The 23,959-nt window shown below is 38.8% G+C and overlaps 1 protein-coding gene across 1 annotated transcript in view; it reads right to left on the bottom strand.

Moving 5' to 3' along the window:
* Positions 1-327: 327 nt before the first annotated feature.
* The window catches only part of PRSS12 (serine protease 12), a 33,201-nt gene continuing 9,569 nt past the window's right edge, over positions 328-23,959 (bottom strand). The window contains exons 3-13 of the mRNA XM_059471231.1: positions 23,302-23,480; positions 21,662-21,812; positions 18,810-18,988; positions 18,469-18,610; positions 17,326-17,531; positions 14,243-14,384; positions 10,441-10,646; positions 9,681-9,759; positions 7,659-7,781; positions 4,512-4,792; positions 328-2,893 (exon numbers count right to left, since the gene is read on the bottom strand). Of these exons, the coding sequence (XP_059327214.1) occupies positions 2,586-2,893; positions 4,512-4,792; positions 7,659-7,781; positions 9,681-9,759; positions 10,441-10,646; positions 14,243-14,384; positions 17,326-17,531; positions 18,469-18,610; positions 18,810-18,988; positions 21,662-21,812; positions 23,302-23,480 (1,996 nt within the window). The 3' untranslated portion in view covers positions 328-2,585. The remainder of the gene's footprint in view (positions 2,894-4,511; positions 4,793-7,658; positions 7,782-9,680; positions 9,760-10,440; positions 10,647-14,242; positions 14,385-17,325; positions 17,532-18,468; positions 18,611-18,809; positions 18,989-21,661; positions 21,813-23,301; positions 23,481-23,959) is intronic.

The raw sequence follows: 23,959 nt of genomic DNA, 5'->3' as shown, positions 1-23,959 counted from the left end.
ACCACTGGACCTCTGTAATAACCTCAGCACATCTGCTCTGCAAGGGCACTTACTTGCTTAACTTAAATAGGCAAATGCAAGTGTTTTCATGGTTTGTGCCATCCTTAACACAGTTACTAGACAACTTTAAAAGTGTAGGATGAATTTAGGACAACGTAACTGGTTGGAGTTAAAGCACTGGGAATGAGACAAAGCTCCTTTAGGTTTATATTCTTTTGAGGAAGATGATTTCAAGAGTCCCCTTAATCAGGTACAGCTTATGTGAGTTTTACCCAGCTGATGTTCTGCAGCAGCTGCCTGTACATCTGTGGTATTAACATACAGAAGTTGCAGTCAGTGTGGCAGTTTTTATTGTATACATGTACACCATCAGGCTCACTGAACAAAAATGAGAATGGTATAAGATGGAGGCAATTTCATTTTATGTTAGAAACTGAGAAGACATGCTCGGCATGGAAACAGTGCAACATTTTAAAATCTAACAAAGCATTCTATTAAAAGCAAAAATAACAAAGTACGGTACTAAATCTAAATGTTTACTACACTTGGTGTGCAGGTTTAGTTCCCACACACACACACGAAGTATCCTGTTTCTGTGGTGCAGCTATTAAAAGGTGATTATGTCCCCTGTATATAACACGTATATATTGCACTATGTAGCCTACTTCACCACAAGTCTCAGTGGGTCTTGTACAGCAAAACTTGGATGTTACATGCAGATACTTTTGACAGACTGACTTCCCTTGTAATTAAAGGCTATATAGAAGTAAAAATGCAATGGTTTTGAAGTTGACTGGCACAGTGTTTTGCATTGGTCTAACAGTAGGTGGTCACAGTACAGTGATTTATGATGTTTTAAAATATTTTACACTATTTCAAATAGTGTGGAATTACAGAGAACTAAAATGTATTAAAGCACCTCATGTACTAGTTTAGCACCAGTTACAATAATTAGTCCTGACCCTTGAAAACTTAAATTTGAGGTTGGCGATATTACGGGCTAAATGTTCAATCATATGGGCTTCAGCAATGTCATTGCCACTTCATATGCAAGTGAGTCTTGGATATTATAACACCAGAGAGACACACGACAATATAAAAATGAATAATTGCCCACTTAAAGCATGAATGCAAGCACCCCACTTTTTCACAAAACACCACACAACACAGTCATAGCCAGTTTGGGGAATAGGAAACTGGGAAACAGTCACTGGTGGTCGCAGTTTGCACAATCACTATGTGGTGACACTCATCTGCCACACTTGTCACACTGGAGTGTTTCATGGTCCACAGCCTTCAGTTGTTTTTACGAGCATGGTTGTTACTGTGATGCATAGAGCACACTTGTGTGGATTGTAGTGTCGTGGCTCCCTCCCCAGTGAGTCAGTTCACAGGTGATTTCCAGACTGATGCTTTTCAGTGTTACAATAAGGTGATTACCTGCTGTGTTCTAGGTTTGGTGTGGTGGCCCTTTCTCAATGGATCAGTAAGCTGGTTATCAGTGCTTTTTTTTAATAAGTTGCTAGGGATTTCATGGCATGGGGAACAGTATTTGGAAACGTAATTAAAGGAAATTAAGATGTGTTAGTGCTTTAGAAGCCACTGAAAACTAAGCTTTCTTGTGAGATCAGTCTGAACCAGTGTTGCAGCTAAGCAGGGGAGAGTTGTCTAAATCTTGCTTTATAGAAAACATAGTTTAAGACTTTATAGACCTTTTCAGACAAGTTTCGGCTCAGCAACTCCATTGTATGCATAACTTTGTCTGGTAGGATTGACCAAGGTTCTTGGCGCTGCTTGAGCAAAGCCCAGCAGTGAAAGGATAGGGATGTCTGTTAGTCTGACACTGTACTGACAGCTAGTGGTAAATAGAGTGAATCTTCAAAATGCTGTATATACTCCAAACTGTGAATTTCAGAAATAGGACAAATGCTACCTAAGTCAAGTAAATAAGTTGTTGCTCTTGCAGTTGTGCCGGATGTTGTGGGGAAGCTGTCACTGTACTACCTGTTTTACTTGGGAATGTACTTTAGGCACACTGAACTCTGAAGACATTTAGCCAATTAACTGGGAATGTGATAATTGACCATTATTTTCCTTCCTGCATTTAATACATACTCAGAATTACTTATCAAGAATCAGGCTATGAATGGTCTCAGAAGCTACTGAAACATGAGTCAGATTTAGCGGACTGAGCGTAAAATCATAGGAATAATAGACTAAATAAACTAGACTGAAGATTAATTGAGATCTGTAATTAATTGTAGAGAAGCTTGGAGCATAAATAGCTTGGAGCAACAGTCTTGTGGGCAAAGTCTCCAGCTGTCCTGCTCCAGTATTAACTCTAGCTGGCTATCACTTTTCCCCTTAGATACACAGTAGCTTGTTCATGCAATATTTAAACTTCTGCAACAGGAAGGACAGTAATCCCTAACTGGAAGGCTTGAGTGTATACAGCTTGGATTTAATGAAAACAAAAACACATGAATCAGGCAAATGTCTGTTTCCACCCACTGTGGGCCCCAGCTGTGCACTGCATGTGCTGTTCAAGTTGTCCTGCCTCAAAATTTGGTTTTCATTATGGGCATTCATAGTTTGGTCACACTTTTAATCCAGGGTACGAAAGATGAAACTTTTGTGTAGACACCTGGGGAATCTTTGACCCCACAGCCGTAGCCCCAGGAGGTCACACCGTACACAACCCAGCTTTCCCCTGGGCGTTCACACATCAGTGGTCCACCGCTGTCTCCTTGACAGCTGTCCACTCGTTTCTGTTCCTGCACGTTTCCAGCACAGAGCATTCTTCCTGTGAACCTCCTTTTGTAGCGCTCCTCACACACCCTCTTGGGAAGTAAGGGGATGGCAGCCTGTTGCAGTGTTCTTGAATAAGCCCGTCCTAAAAAGGAGATAAAATTTGTCTCATTACAATGGTCAGTCTTGGAAACATAGTTGTGATTTAATCCGATTTTTGCTCTCAAGTCTTCACACTGCTTTGTCATTACATAAAATTTCCGGAAGCAAGACTACTGAAAAAAATCTCTGCATTACATACAATATTAAAATATGGTAGATATTGTAAATGTAAAATGTAGATGCTTTTTTTAAAACGTAGCTTTTCTTCATGTGTTCTCTGGATTTTTCCAAGGATGAGGTTTGGTTTATTCTGAGCACTTTGTCTTCTACAGAAGAGCATGCTCTTTCATACCTCTGTGGAAGCAATTTTGGGGAGTCTTGAGCAGCTGAGAGTAAAGCAGTAGAAATTCTTTATTTCTGTGTCATCAGTTCAGTTCTAGTGTAGCTCAGCCTGAACAGGTGCTGCATCTTCTGGTGGCTTCCAAGTAGATCTTTCTACCTTTTTTCCATATCTTGCACCTCTTTCAGTTGAAAGCATGGGAAATGAAAGCCACTGTTGGTTTTACCTTTTTTTAAGTAAAATCTTATAACTTGTGAAGCAATTATGATTCATATAGTAAGTGTGAAATGTCAGCTGAGGTACTGCAATGATGTAAATTCTTACTATAAATTGAAGCCAATTACTGCAGTGGTTAATGTTTCCTGAAATAGATGTCCTAAGTTAACAGTATTGCAGGACTTTGAATTATGTAAAAAGGCTAGACAGAGCTAGGCAATGAATTAACTATTGTTTTTATCAAAAACCCACCCTACACATCTCTCTCATTCATTGTAGTACAGTGACCCCGACATCTGTGCACACAGATTAGTGCTTGCAAAGAGGAGGGGCAGATACTTGGCCTTGCCTTGTCTCCTTGGCAGTTCTAGTGAGTCACTGGAACAAAGGCTCAACTGTGGCTGCTGTCTTGCACTGTATTCAGCACCACAAAAAGATAAAAGTAAAACATGGTTATTAATTTGTGAAACATTTAAAGGCCAAAGACCTTTGAAGAGGAAGAATCTTGTATTGACCAAAAAAAAGCAAGTAGAAGCCTGGAGTGCAGATTGCATTAAGGCTCTTGTAAATTTTGGCTAGATGTTCTGTTATTTAAATCAAAGCTGGTTGAAAATGTCAGTGGTAACAGGGAACACTAAAATGTTATTTAAAATTCTATCGTGCATATTTTCCATCCATTTTTCTATTGAAGTATTATAATTTCAATAACCTTTTTAAAATTAAAATATTCATAGTCCTTACCTTTGAAGCCTTACATCTACTAGAGCTGTTATGTACTGAGGCAGGGGGTGATAAGCTGCTGTGCAGGGTGTGCCTGGCAACAAATAAGCTTTTTATTCCTGCTTGTCATTGTTAATGAGGCCACTTTACTGACAGGGTCTGTGATTTAGAGTGGCATGGTTAATCACTGCTTGGATACGAATACAAACTATAATCAGTAAACAAAATACTGTCATTCCTGGTTAAGGATCAGGAGAGAAAATATTTGCCCATGTTAAAGAAGAGCAAAATACTTTCATTTTGAGCATTTTGTTCTTTAATTATTTGAAGGGTTTTTTCTAAAACAGCCTCAGATAAGCAGACTGGTACATGGAAGTGATTTTACCTGTGTCACCCCATCCCGTGATGAAACAGTTGGGAGCAGTTTTCTGTGGTCGCTCCCTCCTCAGTGGCAAGCAGGCAGGTAGAACGTGGGTGCTGAACCTCGCACACTGTTCCTCGGGCCCCTGCAGCCTCAGCAAGGCAATGTCGTAGTCACTGCTGTCAGGCCTGTAGTCCTTGTGCACCACAATCTCCTGCACTCCGATCTCCTCCTCGTACTCCTCCAGCACCAGCGTGTGGTAGTCTCCAACCCGCACTACGTAGTTGCGAGTGTTGTTGCCATACCTGAGATGGAGGTGAAAACAAACAGGGCTGGCTCGGGCACAGTCACATCCTGAGCATGCTGAGTTCATCACTTTCTTTATTGTTCACATAACTAATGTTAGCAAATGATTTTTTAAAGAGCAAAAATGCTTTCTCAAATGTTTACACTGACATTTCAGTGTGTCCTAAAGAATATAAAAACCTTCTGAGGTTTTAGGTTGTGCCATGTTCTTTTTTAATATTTTCACAGGGCAATTTTCTTACGGCCATTTGCCGTGACTGGCACTTCAAATGTACAAGGTGTGCATTATAAATTTATTTAGGGAGGGTAACACAAACTGCCAGTAATTGCAATGACAGCCTGAGTACTGACATCACTGGGATTCTCCAAATAATTACTGGAATGACAGTAGTGTTCAGGCCTGCTTCTTGGGTTGATTGAGGAACTTTAGAGGTGTAGGTAACTTAATAAAAACCTCTTACATCAAGTGAAATTATAATAAGGATGACAAAGTATTTGTGCATCACAAGCACAAACTATTGTCAAACTGATAGGAGATCTGTAAATCTTAGGCTTGTTTTGCATCTGATATAATCCCAGTTTCTTTCACATCGTGGTCTAAATGGTAAATACATTAGAGATTACTACTGTGGCTGAAATAACAATTTTCTGTGCATGTCTTTGAAGATTTTTGTATTATGCACACACCTTCCCAGACAAAATGTAAACATGAGAGTACTGTTGGGTACATGTATTTATTTTGAAATATGGCTAAGCTAACAGAAATATTTTTCCTTTTATTTCTCCCTTAATAGCCTTCAACAGGAAATTTCTAATGTGCTTGGAAAAAATAGTACCCACAGTGGCCCATCGCCTTTCAACCTATGCCTGTTCTTTTTATACCATCCAGCAAGGTTCTGGTCTGCATAGCTTGTTAAAGCCTGCTTGAGGAGCAGCAGGCAAAGCAGAAAAATTACAGTTTTCTGCACAATATATAGCTGTACCACTGAATATTTCTTCTAGTTGTGGGTTGCATTCCTGGTTGCCTGGTTGTAAAGCTTTCTTGGTCTAATCCTTGAAGTCTTCCACAAGCAAAATTTCTCTTCTAGGCTTTATGGAGAAAACTGCAGGCTGTGAACAGACATACATCCCTTCATCCAAAGATGAACGTCTGTATAGGATACATTAAGGGTTTTTTCCGATGTTTCCTCATGTTTCTAATTATCCAGTTATTTTTTCTAAATGTATGAACCTTCCAATTTCCCTATAGCTGTCAGAATAACTCAAGACAAGGATGAGTTATAAAACAAAAAATAGCTTCAAACATTTTATCTTAAATAATGTATCTGCCAAAGTATAGAAACCAATAATTCCCCTGTAGTACTGGTGAATAATTCTAATAATCGTGCATTAAATTAAGCTTAATTTTTATTCCTAATGTAGATGAGCCCACATTGGTTACTTAAGCAGTGTTCCAATTTCCAGGATATGAGAAATGGTATACTGGCCTTTCTGTTGTCCATCTGTGGAAAATATGTGAAGAAGGCACTTGATCTATAGATAGCTCTTGGAAACCTATCCCTGAAAATCACTCTGAGATCATTTGGAAGTTCAGCCCAGCCTGTCCAAAGCCAGCTTAGAGCTAAAGGCTTCCCTCATTTACAGTGAAGAGCAGTGCATCCACCAGGTGTTGGAGCTGCATCCTTAGGTCTAATTGCAGTTTAAACATAACTTCTGGGACAAAACAATACTTTGGTCCCTGAGACCACAGGTGACAGTTTCAGGGCAGCCTGGGACAGCCCCTTGAGTGGCTGCACCAATCTGGAAGTACCACAGTGTCCTTTGCTCCAGCCATGCTGCTGCCCCATCCTGTGGGTGCTTTGCAGAGTATCCAGAATTGGCACTCTTTGGCACCACATTCAGTTTTCAAGCCTGTAATCAAAGGCTTTCTCAGGATTCTCAGGCAGCATCCCTGGCAATCACTACAGAGAAAATGAACAGGGAAATAGGAAGCCATAGTCTATGAATTTTGACGAAAGCAACTTCAAGAGCTTCCATAGTTCTGCAGAATCACCTAGGACGTCAGTGGAAATAGCAGGTGATTTTGCTTACTTTGACTACTTCAGCTTGAAATGTTGCCAAGGAAAGTCCTCCGTGATTTTAGGACACAAGAAAAGATGTGCATCTGGTGTACAGCATAGGTAATGCACACCTGTATTTGAGTAAAAGTATATCTGACTTTTCATTTTTGTTACTAGTGTGCAAAATTAAAGGCTCAAAATACAAATTTAAAACATTTGCAGCTCACTTGAGTGAACTCTAGCAAATACCCTCAAAATTGTAGTGCTCCTCTGTTTTTTCCCAGCCCATTCCAATGAAATAGTCACTAATCACAAGATTAGCTTCCTTATTGTGCAAATTGATACTTTTATACTTCAGTAACTTCATCAGTAGTGAAGTCCTGCATTTAGTTACTGCTGTGATAGAGTAAAAATGTCTACCATTGTCTGTTGTTACCAAATTTAATCTAAAATATTCCAGTCCCTATGTTTGGTGTCTGCTCACTTGTCTTCACTATAATCTAAAAGCCATAAGCTGCATTTTTTTTGAACAGAAAGTTAAAATGGCCGAAGTGTTATCTCTATAATACTGAAGTGAATATAAATCATATGAATGATAACACCCAAATAATTTCAATGCATTAGAGTGTTTAGTTTGTTTGAGGGAAAGGAGGTTGAGCGGTAGGGTTTTTTAAAACCAAAGGCCAACTCTTGGCCTTTCAAGCCCATGGAACAGTTTTCCACGGGCTTGAACTGTAATGGTTTTGCATATGCCCAGAAGAACAAAGCGGTTTCAAACACGGTGCCCTATTGGAGAGAGACCCACCTTTTAAAGCAGTGTGCAGCAGTGAGGACCCAGCAGCTGCTGATGAGAGTAGCACCACACAGGAGTCTCCCGTCACCATGAGAGGATTTCAGGCGCAGTGCCACCTGCCACGGCCAGCCGCCCCTGCAGGAGTGACACACGGTGCTCAGTGTACAGCTGTGGGGAACTCGGGTTACCTGCAATGTTGGCTTTGTTTGACTGACACAGCTTACTTACAAAATGTACTCTTTATTAAGGACGGTGAATATTTTATATCCTGGCAACATTCAGAACTCCTTTTAACAATGGTCCACATTACAGAGAATTTGGGCATCCAGCACTCTTAAGTGCTTCCTCCCACAGTCAGCTATTTGAATTTTCTCTTCTCAGATTGCATTCATTGAGCCAAAAATACATTCTGTGGGTTGCTTGCCAAATACCGTCCAAGTCAACAAACCAGAAATTTCCTGTCAACTGCAGAGGGGAAAGGGGAATTTCTTGAAAAGCTGAACCCAGCATCCATCCCTGTCTTCAGGAGAAAGGGAGGTGGCAAAACAAGAAGTATAAAGCGACTGCAAAAGTCTCAAGTATAGAGGAGCACCTTTTTTGAGCCTGTGATTATCTGTTTTTTATAGTAGATCTGGCCATATTTGCATACCTATGAATACAGGATTATTTCTATTTTGCTGGTTTAATATAGGAGGAGTCAGAGAAGAGAAAGGGAGAGAGATGCACCTATAAGCAATGTCAGCATCCCAGAGTAAGTGACAGGTAGTCTGTTTTCTGAGTACTGTCCACTTGAATGGGTGTGCTGGAAAACAAGAGCTGCCAGGGGCCATCTAGTCCAGCATCTCAGAGTTACCCTTGCCAAATGTTTTAAAGTAAGGTGGAGGAGTTTACTTCCCATAAAGAATAAAACAATTTAGATACTTCTCCATTTTAAAAGGTAGGATTTAATATGTTTTTATAAAATGAGGTGATTTAGACAGCTTTGGATTTGCTGGTACATATGTAAGTATGCAGTTATTTTCAAACTTCCTCAAGTTCCTTGTCTTAATGATTTCTTGTGACATTGAGTCCTTTTCTGATACATACATATGCTCCCTTTCTTGAATTTGAAGGATTTCTGCATGCACTGTTGGATTTTCATCACCTTTTTGCTTCATTTAACATTTCTGTACTGATTTATGATGAGACCAGCTTCTTTGCTCTTGACTAAATTGTGCAATACATTTATTTGTCACTGTTGCATTTCAGCAAGTGTCCTTAGAACTCATATTCTAAGGCAAGAATTCTCAGTCTCCTCCTGTGCTGTGCATTATCTGTTATCTCATTTGTGTCTTTACAAAGGTAAGTCATCCTACTTTACTTTATCTGGCTGTGTTAAAATATTTTTCTGGGCTCCCTCTTTGTTACTGTTCTTTCAAGCTCTCCCACTTGGGCAGTGTCTTCTTAGAAATCAATTGATCAGTGCTGTACATGTACTCTGAAACAGATTGCACGATGCTTGTAATGATGCTGTTGGTGTATTTTTTACAATGCCTTTTGTAAGATTGTGTAAATATTTTTTTGCGTGTGTTTAGTCACAACTGTTGAAAAAGTAAAGTCAGTGCTTCCTGAATTTTTAGTTGTGTCATCATCAAGGCTTATTTTATGAAAGAAAATAAGGTCTTAGGCTGTGAATCATATTCAGGCCTCTTTTTTTGGTGTAGGTGGCATTTAAAACCTTGTACTACATTCATATCCCTGTTTTTATAGATCCTGATAAAAGTAAAATAGCTATTTTGTAAGTCTAAAATTTAACCCATTCACAGACTTTACCCACAAGATTTTCAATTAATGCTGCAAGTACTTATCAGTTAATACCTTTTAATTTCCTGCAAATTTGTTTTGGGTAGATTTCTATTCCTACATCATGACAAGTCAAAAGAAAAACAAAACAACAAGCCCACAATAAAATTGTAAATTTGGCAAACCACTTGTGGCAAATACATGTCTTAGAAGCTTTATATTCTAAATTATTTGTCTTTACCAATTATTTACCGTAAAGAATTTTTCCCACCAATTATTCGCTTTTGTCGACGATGGAGTAACCTCAGCCCACAAACAGAAGCGAGAGAATCTAAACCAGAAAGGAGATGTAGAGAGTGTTAAACTCAACATGAAAAGCGGCCAATATTCAATGAGAGGTAACTTGAAAAAAATCTAAAGGTTGAAGTTATTCTGTGTTTCATGGTAGTTTTTAACCGGCAAATTTTGATTGGGGAAAACAGACTTAGGAATTCTTTATAGCTGAGATCTTTTGACTGGGGAAAATACACTGAATTCTTTCAAGACTTAGAAATGCTTTGTATCTGAGTTCTTTTGACTGTGGTCAGAGTATTCACACATTTGCTTCTCACATGTAGGATTTTATAGGGCTCTTCCTTATTTCCTGTAAGTGGAAGCAAACCTTGGCCAACCACACAGATCTCAGTTCTTATCTGAGTAACCTACACCTTGAAAAGCTGAAGGGAGCTGCTTAGATTTTTGCATCATGTCCCTCAAGTGCCTTAATGAACATGGTTGCTCTAAGCCATAGCAACAACTACCCTGTAATGATTGAGTAGTCTTGGTGCTTCCTTTCTGCAGCTGCAAAGAATAAGCTCACAGTGTCAGCAGAGAGAATTCCCACCCCTTTTGTTCTAGAATTGTTTTTGATAAAGCTGTTCCCTCTGTGAGGTGGGATTGCTAAGTCTGTCTCTTCCTACCAGGAACTTGCTCACCTGGACCTGTTGGTCTGCCCCTGGTGCCAGGGCCTCACCTTTATTGCTGTTCCCAGGGACTTTCTTGCTCAGGTGGTCACAGATGACCCCTGCATCCTCGCTGTGCCGGCAGTTGTGCATCCCAATGTCCTGTTTAATGCAGTCTGCCAAGGATCTCTCATTTCCTGTACACTTGACGTTATCCACATGGATGGGGCCTTTGCCCTCACCGAAATAGGCCATTGTCCTTGCTCTAGCTGGACCTCTGCAAACAGATCATTTTTTTTTTAATTGTTAAACATTTTGAGGCATTATTCTACATTTTACTCAAATTTCCAAGTGAATAGTCAAAGACACTGAGGTTTCATTCCAAACCCTGTCACTGTTTCACTTGCTAACAAGCACCTTCCACCACCTCTCTTATTCTGGTATGTAGAAAAAAGAAAACTGTGACAAAATTGCTACATTTCATTAATTTTTAAAAACTGCTTTTGTGTATCTGGTTAGAAGGCAGTGTGCAAAGTATTTTACATTGTATCAGCATTACATTTTGCCATAAAACAAAATATGTGAAAGCTGCTTTTTCATAATCTCTTTAATCCTCGTATAAACTCAGCATCTGTGAAAGCTAAAAATAATTTGTTCAGGTCTGATTCCCTCAGAGAGATGGGCCAGTTAAATACAGTATACTTGCGGTGCAGTAGGAGCAATGATGTACAGACCTATCAGTTGTTAGTAGTTATTAAAATATTTTAGTATCATGTTTTTTACAGGGCACCCCATATTTGAGGTCTAAAAATGTCATGTGACTGGACACCAGTTCAGTGTCTGCACCCCCCTGTTCTTGGGAGGAACCCAGTACTTGGTGCTTTTGCAGCATTTAAGCATCTCACTTGGCAACTCCTGTGATAGAGTATTACTGTTAATTACTTAAAGTAATCTTCTTAATTTATAAATAGATATTTTGTTGTATATGGTTTAAGAGGCAGAAGGAAATATGAGTGAGAGACCACCCAATTGGCTATATAGATAAGTGGGGCAGGAAGCCACAGACACCTCTAAGCATGCCTGAACTACAAGTTTACCTGCTGGTTAAGAGCAATTCACTGACATTTTACTGGGATAAGGATACGTGGAATTCCAGATAATTAAAATACAGGTTTCCATTTTAAAGGATATTTTATAATTGTATATTGTGAAGTATTGCTTCTGTGCATACAGAACTGTAACTGCAGATGTGATGAAATGGTGGAGCAGAGAAAGAGAATTTGACTATGAAACTGTACTAGGCAAGAAAGTATTTCTCTCCCTTTACAGCTCTTTTTGTACCTCTTTAATACCTGCAGTGTTGGGGAAGGTAGGTGAGAATGGCATGGAGAGTTTGCATCCCTTCTTGAGCTGGGTTTGGTCTTCTGGGGAGGAATCCTGATTTGTCAAACCATTTTCAAAGCTTCCTCACAGTAGAAATGTGACTGGCTCAAAGTGAACCAGCTCTCTATTGCCACATCCATGTAACTGAAACATGAACGTAACACAGGAGCTTCCTCCCTTTGGAAACTTTTGCACGTGGATAGCTTTGCCCGTGGATTTTTTTACTATGTGCTGAAGGGTAGCTGGGCAGGATTTCCAAGTATGGAACATTGGTTAGAATGCAGAAATTGTAAAAAGCCAGGAAAGAGAAGCTCATGAAACACTACGTGAGAGACGATACCACAAGGTCAACTGTCCTTACACATTTTCAATTTCCATGGTTAGGAGGTATTTGCCAGATAATCCAAAGCCTTAACTGCCTTTGGAACCAGTATAGGACAATCTCTGCCTAAGGAGTTTACTATGATTTGATTTGTCAGTCCCAAATAGTGTGACTCTTGCTCCAAATGTTTTTCTTTTGTGAGGGATACTCTGATTACAGATAACCACAAAAAAAATAAGTCCAGCTCTCTGATACCTGTGGGCAGCTCATGTGTTCATGTTTGCTGTTACAACACAGTGACACAGTACAGGCACTCATTGTAAATTCTTACCTGGTTTTGGTTTCTCTGTCAAATAACAAAGTTTCTGCTTTAGGGCATTGTTTTAAAGTTCCTCAGGATATTGAAAACTACTTTGTTATCAATCACCAACCACAGTATTCTTATCCTTCCCCAGAGAAGTATTTATTGCAGTCTAGTGCAGAATTCTCTCTCCAGATCTTATCAGTTACTTAGTAAAAGGGCACTACCTCCTTCTTCCTACCTTTCTATGAAAACAATCTATCTCTTACTGTGCATCAATAATCTCTCAGCTTGCTGATAATGGAAATGAAAGCTTTTCAAACCCAACCAACCAACAGCACCATAGAAAACCCAAACCAACCCCCACTGAAAAACGTCTCAGGAAACAATTGTAAAAAATCGTGGTGTTCTTGAGCAAGGAGTGCAGCTTAAGAGAGGAAATTATGTCATATAATTGGGAAATCTCTGAAGGTACAAATGCTACATCTATGTTTTTGTTAGATGCAGGAATGTGCCCTTACAACTGGCTTTAGTGCACCCCTAACAAACACGTGTCCCTTAATTGCTGCTTTCCAAGCCAGCACTGATGACCCTCAGAGAAACAACCTTTTTGCCAGTTCAGATCTGTCCCTGGAGAGAAGTGGCTTCCGATCTTTTCCTCTCAGTTCTCATAAACCAAGGGCCATGCAGAATAACAATGCTGAGTTTTTCAGATGCAGTACTATTATTATTTTTCATGATATTGTTAATGAGAAAATTAAGTGGATTAGGATAGATGGACACCTATCCTAGAATTAACAAGTTAGGTACCTTTTAAGAGTGATATATTGACTTGTCAAGTTTTGCCATTTTGAAGCCACAGTGTAGTACTGCTTTTAAACAGGCTTTTACTAAATGAATACTAGGCAGTTTTTACAAGGTATATATTTTGTGTTCAGGCATAATGTGATATTTGGTTGGACAAACTTCACATGGTTAGATACAACAAACAATACGATTTGTATTTCTTCAGCTCAAATTTCTTTATAGATACTTTGGAGATGACATTTCACTAATTTCCTGTTGTATTTCACCACTATTCTGGGTATTTTTCAAGTCTTATTAGTACTGCTATTTATATATCTCCCCTATAGTTATCTTTTTGCTGCTCTTGGGTGTCCAGAAAAAAAATGCTGATGACTGGTGTAAGCCTGATTAAGTGATTTCTTTCAAAAGTCACACATACATTGCAGTGCTTTTAATTAGAGGGTGGGTTTCTTCTGTCAGGTCTATTGCTGTATTAAATGAAGCTTATTGAAATTACTGTTGTGCAGACTGGAGCTATAATCCCTTGTGTAACAGTTTCATCAGATCTTCAAGCTACATCAAATCCAGCCAGATCAGTAAAGGAAGGAAAAACTCCATTAAATCAGGAATTCAGTAGCTGGTGTGCCTGCATCTGAATTAGCAGTCATCATATCCATGCCTTGTGACAGTGGACACTGACCGGTTTTTGAAACTAATATGACAACTAAAATTTTGTATTTAATTAATAGATTCTATAATTTGGAATGTTTAACTTATAATGAAAAGTATTTAATAACTGTCACTAATGCGCATTTTTGTTGTCAGTCAGACTGACACACTTCTGAATACTAACATTCCCATTCCCAGTTATGCTACTTAATGAACATTCTTTTTGAAGACATGGCCTTACTACTTTTCATACAAATAGTAGGAATGCATTTTTCTAAAAGAATGCCAAACTGACAAGTTTTAAAAGACATACATTATCTTATTAGACCTGTTGTGGTATTTGGTTGCAGAAACTTAAGATTTTTAGATACAGAAAACATAACTTGACAAGCAGCCTAATGAGTTTTCTTACTTGTAGCCAAGCTGTCGGCAGACTACAGCTGCATCCTTATCAGACCATCCATCATCACAAATTGTGCCCCACTGGCCATTGATAAAAATCTCCACACGTCCTTCCTTCTTATTCTCACCATCCATCAGCCTGATGGGAGGACCTGGAATAAATTACTGCTGTCAGCTCACAGCAACAGAGGCAAGAACTGGTACTTTTAGTTATTTTCATTATATTTAGTACAACTGATATTTACATTCAACAAGCCTAATATCAGTGATTAAAGTAGTCATATTCACCCTGGCTGGCAAAATGAAGCAGTTTGTACAAATTAGAAGACAAATACTAAATACTGCCGTACTTTACTCTTCAGCTGATTCCTTAATTCCAAGTCAATATGTGACATAGTTCAAAAATTGACCACAGTTCTACACAAATGGTAGAAAACACCTGAGATACCTTTGATACAATACCCATACAAGCTGGACAGATTTTCCTTAGAGACACTTTATGGGTGAATGTAACTGTATCTCATTCCATAAATCCATTCTCAAACTGGTTGCTGCTGCTCCTCCTAGCCACTGTCTCAGCAAAATAGTACAGCATTGTGTTGAACTTGAACTATTCCTCATCACTGTGCACATTTTTCTGCAGCATGTTATTCTACATTATTTTTCTAGCAATTTGAATTGATTGTTTAATCAGATACTTTCATAATATGAAATTTCAGTTATGTGGATTAGTCAGACTTAGTTGATCATGGTTTCTGCAGTGCTTGGCCTCTAGTTAAGTTTTCACTCATTAGGCAAAGTACATACTTAATTCTTACTTACTCTAAAATGCCTCTGTAGCCTGCAAGCAATGCAAATACCCTTAAACAGTTATGAATTCCTCAGTGGCCTCTTTGTCATGTTCAAGGGAGGATCACCTTCTCAATCTTTTTGTATAGCATACTTGGTAATCTTTAATATGCTCATGAGAGTTGCTTTTTAGAATAATGGAAAAGACTCTTCCTCATTCTTTTAACCTGTTCCCAGTCTTTTCTAAATATGTGAGGATGAGGAATTGCTTAATTGCACTCTTAAAGCATTATTTTGAGATAGCTGCATTTGCTGTTTAATTCAGGGTATGCATAACTTCTGTATACCAAACACAAATCTGGTCAGCGCTAGCTAAATCCGGCCTAAGTCATTAAATGGATGCAGAAGTATTCAAGTAAGAAACATCCAAGTATGTTTGCTTGCAATGTAATTTAAAGTATATTGTGTTGGAGTTCATACTGTATGGACAGTTACATGGATTAACCTCACCAACATTCTGTTTACTTATGCTGTTGTGATCTTACTGAACAAATGTCATTACTGTAGTATATCCTATCTCCTTTTCAGTGCTCCGTAATATCTGTGTTTCCTTAAGTCCTATCATCTACTAATTTCTCTTTTTTTCCAACTGAATTTATCCTTACGGGAAAAAATTCTTTTTCAAATGCTGGGAAGTAAATGGTAACAACACTTTGTCCACTTTCCGATCAGAAATTTCCTAGGAAATGTCAGATAAACTCCTATTTTCTTATTGAACTGATATGTTCAGGAAGAATACAACTTAGGTGAGAATTATACTTCTATAAACCAAATAGAGGCACAGAATAGTACTAATGTTTTATTGTTATTTATTTATTGTTTAAGTAACGTTTTATTGTTATCTTCTTGTGGTTTAGAAAACATATATATATATATTTATTTATGAGCACAAAATTAATATAGCATTCTGGTAGTGGGGATGTGAGAATGTTACCATATGGATATATTTAACTGAACCAGACTCCTTCAGTAGAGATATTTTATGGGAATTTGAGCAAAGTGACACAGATGGTTTGCATCTGTAACGACAGCAGTCATGGACTGAATTCATGTTAGTTTTGGTTTGAGAAAATTCTTTCTAATAAATAGGATTTGATATATGTACTGCAACACAAGACATTTATTGGATGCTGAGAGGGCTACATAGAATAAGCCTGTAAAGAGGGAGAGACTCAGAAAGTACATGTGGAAGTGCTGAAGTAGCAACATTGTGCAGTAAAACTATGTTGTAGTTTGTGGGATAATCCTTCAGTCTGTGATTTCAAGGAAACAGGCATATAATACCAATTTCAAATTCAACAGAAATAATCTTGGGTAAGCTAAATGGCATTGGCAGAAGTTTTCTAAAAGGCTACATACTGACAAGCTACACACTTCCTGTAGCAAATTGTAAAAATGAGACTTTTGCAAGAATTGCTGTGCAACCCATTGTTCCCCTGTAGTTTCTACTGCAAATATCTCACAGCCAGCATTATTGTTTAATTATCTGCATGTGGATTTAGGAATCTTTGAAATTTACTTGTTTCTATTTTATTGTGTTTATATTTTTATCACTGTGTAATTGGTATTTTTCCATCATTTCTTATCAGTCTTTTTCTTCTCTTTATTTTCATACAAGTTTGTAGGCCTTTGACATTGAAAGTAACTCTTTTATCTGGGTGTGTGGTATCATTCTGTCCTGGTCAGCGACTAGAGCTATTCACCCAGACACAATATAAATGATAGGCAGTAGTAACACAGAAATAATTTCATGCTTCTCACCCTACCTTCTTGCTGTCTCTGAACTTCCCATCTTCTTCATATCCCTTGTTTTGGATTGTTTGAATGCAAAGCCATAGGAGGATGTACTATTGATTTTATTCCTCAGTGCTCAGGTATGTCTAGAGCATTTGACACCAGGCATTACTTGGAGGTTGAGAAGTGCCAAGTAAAATCAGGTGTATATATCATGAGGTGCTGAATGGGTTCAGAATCTAGTGGAGACTGAGACAACTGCATCACTGGACTGCGTTAGCTTGCAAATCTGGGTTGAGCTTTAATGTTCTGGATGCTTACATTCTAAACAAAACTTGATTGCTTCCTGTGATCTTCAGGAGAAAAGTTAGGTTTTTTCCCTTCCTGTTCTTTCCTTGCACCTATCTGACAAATACTAGGATTTTGAGAATCCTTAAGCATCCTGTACTTTGGTTGGATCTGTATCCACAGCAATACTCATACTGTGACTTTAGCAAAGAGCTTCCTTACCAAGTAAGCCCTTGTGGCTGTCGTTTTCTGGGTGGCAGATGAGTCTGACGTCCTCCTGATGGTTGCAGTCGTGCTTCCCCCACTCCCGCCGGGAGCACTGCAGGAGGTTTGTCTCCTTCCCAGAGCAGATCACATCATCCAGCCAGATGGGCCCGGAGCTTCCTTCTGAGTAGTTCTCTTTTTCCATACCTGCATTTTTTCCATACCTGCACAACACAGAGGTATGTTTTGGTCCCCAGTGATCAGAGGACACTGATCATGATGGACCATGATGCTTAAGCATGAGGAAAGAAAGTGATATCCCTGAGGAAATAGATTTCTTAAGTATTCTCAGTACACAGGTTCAATTAGCATTAAATTCAATGAGAGCACCATATGCTGCCTCTTCAGTAATGTTTTTTTTTTTAAGGAATTACTGTTACATTAGTTCAAACTTAAGAATGTAATGCCTTTGATTAAGGCTGCTCTTCAACCAAGCATATGGCTGGCTCAATGACTCTGAAGCTTTAAGTATGTTCTTAGTATTCTGTGTACATTTAAATGTCACACTCTGAGACAAAATCCTTTTCTGAATGTCAGCTGTCACAGTTTGAAGGCAAGATAAGAGCCACCTACTGAGAGTGTATCTTTGTAGCCAGAGATGAGTAGGAAAAGTAGAGAATGCATGAAACAAATTGGATTTTTCTAAAATGCTTTTCAATACATAACTGTTCTAGGGCCAGGCTGTGGGAATTTCTGAGGTAGTGCAGAAGTACTTACACCTTGAAAATGTCTGTCATTAATGACTGTACAACAAGCAAAGATTTAGAAGAAGCAAACTTTTATAGGGAAAATAGAAATCAAACTCAGATCTTCTCTATAGCACATGCATTGATCTCAGCCAAAAAGAGAATTGGAAGGAACTCAGTGAATAAAGGCTGCTAAGTCATGCTTGTTGAAGGTTTTTCTACCTAACCTAAGGCCTGCATACCTCTGTGAAACTGAGGAAAGCAGGCTTTAATGGATTTTAACTTGGTTGTTTCTTTGAAGCACTCAGCTAATATTAAAAAGCAGACTCTTAAAATAGGGTCCATGTAGGGTTCATGTAAGTGTTTGTCATCATGCTCAAATGACAGTCAGATATCCAATATCAAGTAATCTTACTTAAATCCCAGCTGCCAGCAAACCACCTGCGTGTTGAGCTCTGTCCAGCCGTCGTCACAGACCGTGCCCCACTGGCCTGTGTGATAGACCTCCAGGCGGCCCTCGTGACTGCCCTTCCCGCCTGCGAGCCGCAATGCACCATCTGTGCCCAGAACAGGGGAAAGCAAAAACAAGGATCACTGTTTCTTACACCTCATGGTTGTTCTAAAGCAAAATCAGTAACATTGCCTGTACTGCATCCAGTTTGGATTTGTGCCTCTGCAAACTTTACAAGTTTTTTCCAGAGCTGTGAACTCTGCCTTTGTCCCATTTTTTCCTGTGATGGTTGATGACTGGAGTACCTGTGAGAGGTGTGCAGGAAACGCCAGCATCTTCTTTGTGGCCACAGTTGTGTTCTCGCCAGGAGCTTTTTGGGCACTGTTCTATCGAGAGTTCATTTCCCGTGCACTGTACTTCATCCAGCAGCACGGGGCCAGAGCCTTCTCCATAGTAAGCCTGGCTCCACGCCTTGGCAACACCCCTGTAGAAATGCAAGGAGCACCCAGTCAGAAGGAGGCAAGCTGAAGATTTTCCTTTCCTGTGCCTTTGACTTTTAACTTTCCTAGGAGAGATTACAGATGAACAGCTTGGGTATGAGGATTCTAATTGTAATACTCATTTAATATCTATATATAGTAAAAAAAATCTAATATCTATTCTTTCTGAAGTTCAGCAACTTTCACCTGTTGTCCTCAAAGCACATTAATCAAATACCCAGATAAATGTGATTGTTCCCTATTTAGTCCTGTGAAAACCACAGCAAAGAGATCTTAAGTGACTTGGCAAATGTCATATCACCCATCAGCAAGAGAAGTAAGAACAGGAAGCAGATCAATGACTAGCCTTGTATGGGGGTATATTCTCTGTCAGCAGAACAGGTTTTGAGCACAAAAAACTATGTTGATTGAAAACATTGTTTTAGAATTACAGAAATTATGCAGTGTTTAACCCTTTATCATCTATCAGGATTTTCCCAATTCTATTTCAAATATCATGTCTTTTATATATAAGTGTCTGCCATAGTTTGATTTCTTTCCACTCAATATTTTCCCTGTTCCTATATTCATTCTAGATTGAAATGTCTAAAGTTTGGACTGTAATGATTTACCTATCTAAAGCATTAGCTTAAATTAACTAAAAAAGCACCTTGTTTTTCAGTGTATCTGAAAAAAATGTTGGCAGAAATGTATAGAAAATATTAAGGAAAAAATCCTTATTCATTAAGCCGCTGGCTGAAATCAAAGAGATAATGATGGAGTGCTCTGAATGCTTTTACAATTTATACCATATTCCCTTAAGAGTCTCTGGAGTTAGGCAGAGACAACACATCCCATCATTATAACCAGGGGAATTTGTGTCAAGCAAAAAATTATTTGGGAAACCAAATAATAAAAGACGTTGCCATTATTCTTCACCTATTAATGGCAGATTGAAATTCTGGAGTTTTACAGGAGCGCTACAGAAAAGTTGAAGGGATGTGGGAAGCTATTTACTAAGAAGCTTTACTTTTACAGTTTCTGGCATGTTTCCAGATGGATTAACAGTATGCAAATTTGGATTATTTTTAGTACTTCAGAAGTGGTCTACTGCCACTGTTGGTAAGTTGATTTCACTTCATATTAATTAGCATGTTTGTTGTGACATCTTGCTTACTTGAGAAATTCTGTAACTCTCTAGACATATTTCAAAAAGACTAAGCAGGTTTAGCACCATCTTAATACAATTAATTTGCTCAGAAAAATCAAATTAGAAGCATCACAAAACTGCAGTTTGTGACGATTAAATATAAGTAATAAAAAGTTTTAGTGTCACCAGGAAGGAGGCAGGCTAAGAGCATTACACTTGTCATTAGTATACAGAAATGCAAAGCAGGGCTTAGTAACTCCCTACACCTATTAATAGCAGCCCAATTCAAAAGCAAGAAAAGCCTGCAAGAAGATAAGACTTTCCAATGGGTATTCCCAATTGAAAATGTGCAGGAATATACTAATACAACATAAAATAAGCTGGGGAAAAAAAACCTGATGTCAGAGAAGCATATCGGTTCCTATGCTGGCTCAGCAGGGAATCTACAATGTTTTACCTAGTCCAAAGTTCTCATCCTTCTGAGCTAATTTGGGTGGCATGGGCAGCCCAAGGCCTCAGTTACAAAAGAAGTACACTCTGGGAATCACCCATTAATGCCACAGAACTTTGACCTTCAATACCACTTCTTTCACTTCACTGTAGTCCCAGCAGGCTTGAACAGGCAATTTCTGTTCCAGTCTCCTCTGCATTTACCTGTCTAGTTCTCCTCCAGTCTGTCTCAGACATAATCCCCTTCTCCTGCATGGGATACAACCCAGCATCTTCTCTGCTTCTTGCTCCCAGTTCTTTCCCTCTTCAACCCTACTGGCCTTCCATCCCAATTGTCCTCATCTCCTTCCTCTCTGGTCCAGCAGTCTTCCTCTTAGTCTCCCACCTCTGCAGCATTTTTATGCAAATACCAATACTTACCTTCCATGGGGTATCAAAATCCCCTCTGGCTGTTAAGAAAGTGAATCAAGAAAATCCTCTTCTGCTGCTGTAGCCGTATTTCGGACCATGCTTAGTTCAGACAGAATCATTGACAAGCTTAACTGTCAAAACCTCAAACAGATCTCTAGCTCAGTATATGCAAACTGAAAATCTTCAGAGATGCATGGTTTAAACAAATCTAGAGAGATTCTCACCAGCATGCCAAAAAACATATCCTTCCTGACAAAGCAGAGTTCTTGTGCCAAAGCCAGGAGGCTGTCAGACTCTGCAGTAAAATGAATTGTAAGCATTCAAACAGTCAAAAATTTCTTTTCTTCACCTACAGGTTTGGATAGAAACTTCACAGGAATTGTAGTGAGTTTTCAGTAGAGAGTTAACATTTATTCTGAGACATTCTTTATCTGTCTGGCCAAACAGACAAAATTGGCCCTCTCATATGATACTGAAAACTGGTTCTAGGGAATTGAAATTACACAGCACCTGAATCTTCTATAAATAAACTCAGTTACTGCTCCAAAGTATAGGTATGATTTTAAAGGAGCATTTTTTTTACAATTGTGCTTCTCCTAGCTTCAGCTGAGGGTCTGATAACTCTTCTGCTTTGCTGCTGGAATAACAAACGTGTAGAAAAACAAACCCAAGGCCAAGCTGCCGACAGACAACTTCAGCATCTGCATCATCCCACTGGTCATCACAGACTGTGCCCCACTGGCCACCATGGTAAACTTCCACTCTTCCTTCGTGGGCATTGCTCCCACCAGCCAGCCGGATCGGAGTGAAGACAGGGCCTGGCAGCAAACACAGGGTATAGAACAGGTCACTCATGTCCTAAAATATCATTCTGATAGTAGAGGGAGGAAATATGGCTTAATGGTTCCTCTGACATCACTCAAGAACCACATTTTCTTTTTTCTACTAGATGGAAGACCTGAGAGTAAAGTGAGTTCCTTTATGCTCCACTCTCACTAGCTGAAAAAGCTTACACATACAAGTAAGCATTGATCTTGAATTACCCAAGTGTCACAGCATTCACATACACTTAGTGCTGTAAGGCCAAATACTGAATCAGTCAGGAGAGCTACTTTTCTACAAGTAAGAGCAAAATTGGGTAAAATCTGAAGTAAGAGGTAAAAATTATGTGATGGACAGAGAAATTAATCCTTGGGTTTTCTCATTCCATTAGAAAATGTGGTCAGAGCTGTGAAATCTCTTTGACTGTGGAGTTTCAGTTCAATTGTGCAACTTTTGTTCCCTGCTTGCTTCCAGTCTTTTAAAATCAGTAGCTCTCTTCTGGTGTACGAAGAAACTGTCTTGAAAGCATCACTGCTAAATAAATCTATAATAATGGAAATAGTTTAAAGCCATATAAAACCCCATAATTGCTGTGATGTGAACCAGGTTATTTTAAAGTTCCACCATATCTAACATCCAAATTATTTAAATTTGAGTAATATTTGTGTAACTTTCCAGCCAATTAATGCTACTATTTAATTCTTGGTTATTAAAAAAAAAAAACCCAAAACAACAGTACTGAGGTCATTTCTCCAATTTCGTATTAGTGTGTCACTGATGGAGGGGGGGAGGTTTATAAATATTTTAAAGGCTATTTGCAATAGAACCTGAAAAATGTGAAAGCATTTATAATTTTCAGTTTCTTTAGGTAAAACTCTCTTGTTTTCATTCTTTAATTTGTCTCTTATCTTGAAAAGATTCTCCCTTCCCTCTACTCAAGAATTTTCTAAGACCAAAATTTTCTTTTAAAAGCCACTGAAAAACTAAGTAGGAGAAGAAAGGCAGAAGCCACATGTTTTGGTTTCAGCTGAAGAGATTGGCCTTGCCAACTCCCCAGCACTGTCAGCCTAGCCCCATTTGAAGCACCACTATCTTACATCTGATAGTATGTCTGCCCATTTAGTTAGCATCTTGATTAAAATAATATCAAATACCTTAAAAACATTAATGATACTTGTTTTCCTAATAATATAAGTTTGACATTAAAAAAAGTGGAGAAACTCTCTTCATTTTCAGGCAGAGATTCTTACTCTTTCTCACAACCTACATCTGAAAGAAACAATTTGTTGTTGATTAGGAAGGGTAAAAAGTTGTTAAGCTAGGTGCTGCTTGAGGTATTTGGAGCAGTTAATAATGCAGTTATTCAATCTGTATAATCTGTTCCAAGAAATCTTAACACTTTTTAAATCATTTAATTATTGTAATTATTACAACTTCTACTTAAACAAAACAAGGACTTGAGGAAAACATATGTATTTTTTTTACCCAGGGAGGAGCTACATGTGACAGCAGCTGCCATTTTTTGAGGACATGTCCCATCTTGCCAGGTGTCTTTTTCACATAACAGTATATTTTCTTCATCACCACGACAACGCACTTCACTCCAGAAAACAGGAATAAGGCCTAATCCAGAAAAGGGTATGTGTTTTGCTGTACCTTTTTCCCTGTAAAAATAATCAGGATAGGATATCAGAGTGGGAGGGCGGAAGTGGGAACATTTTCTCATATATAAATCTTGGAGTAGAAAAGAAAGGGGTTTCTTCAGTAGTGTAAATTCATCACATTTTCATACAGTTCACCATTGTCTTCTGCACAAAGAAAAATAACAGATGTGACCCAGTTCTCACCATTTTGTTGTGGGATATTTTAGTACAATGACTGTGTTGTTGCAGAGCCAGCTACATTCCTGCTCTCCCAGTTCTTAACTACAAAAACTACACAGACTCCACAGTCCATAGGTGAATCTATAGTACCAGCCCACTATAGTTACAGTTCCAGGAGGGGTAATGCCACCAGGTCTTTGTCCCTTATTCTGTCCTTTACTCCATGCAGACATACCATGCTCTGCCCATAAATGCCTTGTATTGTGGCTGTGATGATGGGGCAGTCCCACCACCTCACAGTCCATCAGATCAGGCCCCCA

Source organism: Ammospiza nelsoni, chromosome 4 (assembly GCF_027579445.1).
Source record: "Ammospiza nelsoni isolate bAmmNel1 chromosome 4, bAmmNel1.pri, whole genome shotgun sequence".
In the NCBI taxonomy this organism is placed as follows: Eukaryota; Metazoa; Chordata; class Aves; order Passeriformes; family Passerellidae; genus Ammospiza; species Ammospiza nelsoni.
Note: the sequence above shows the minus strand (reverse complement) of the source record. Positions and strands in the feature narration are given on the sequence as shown.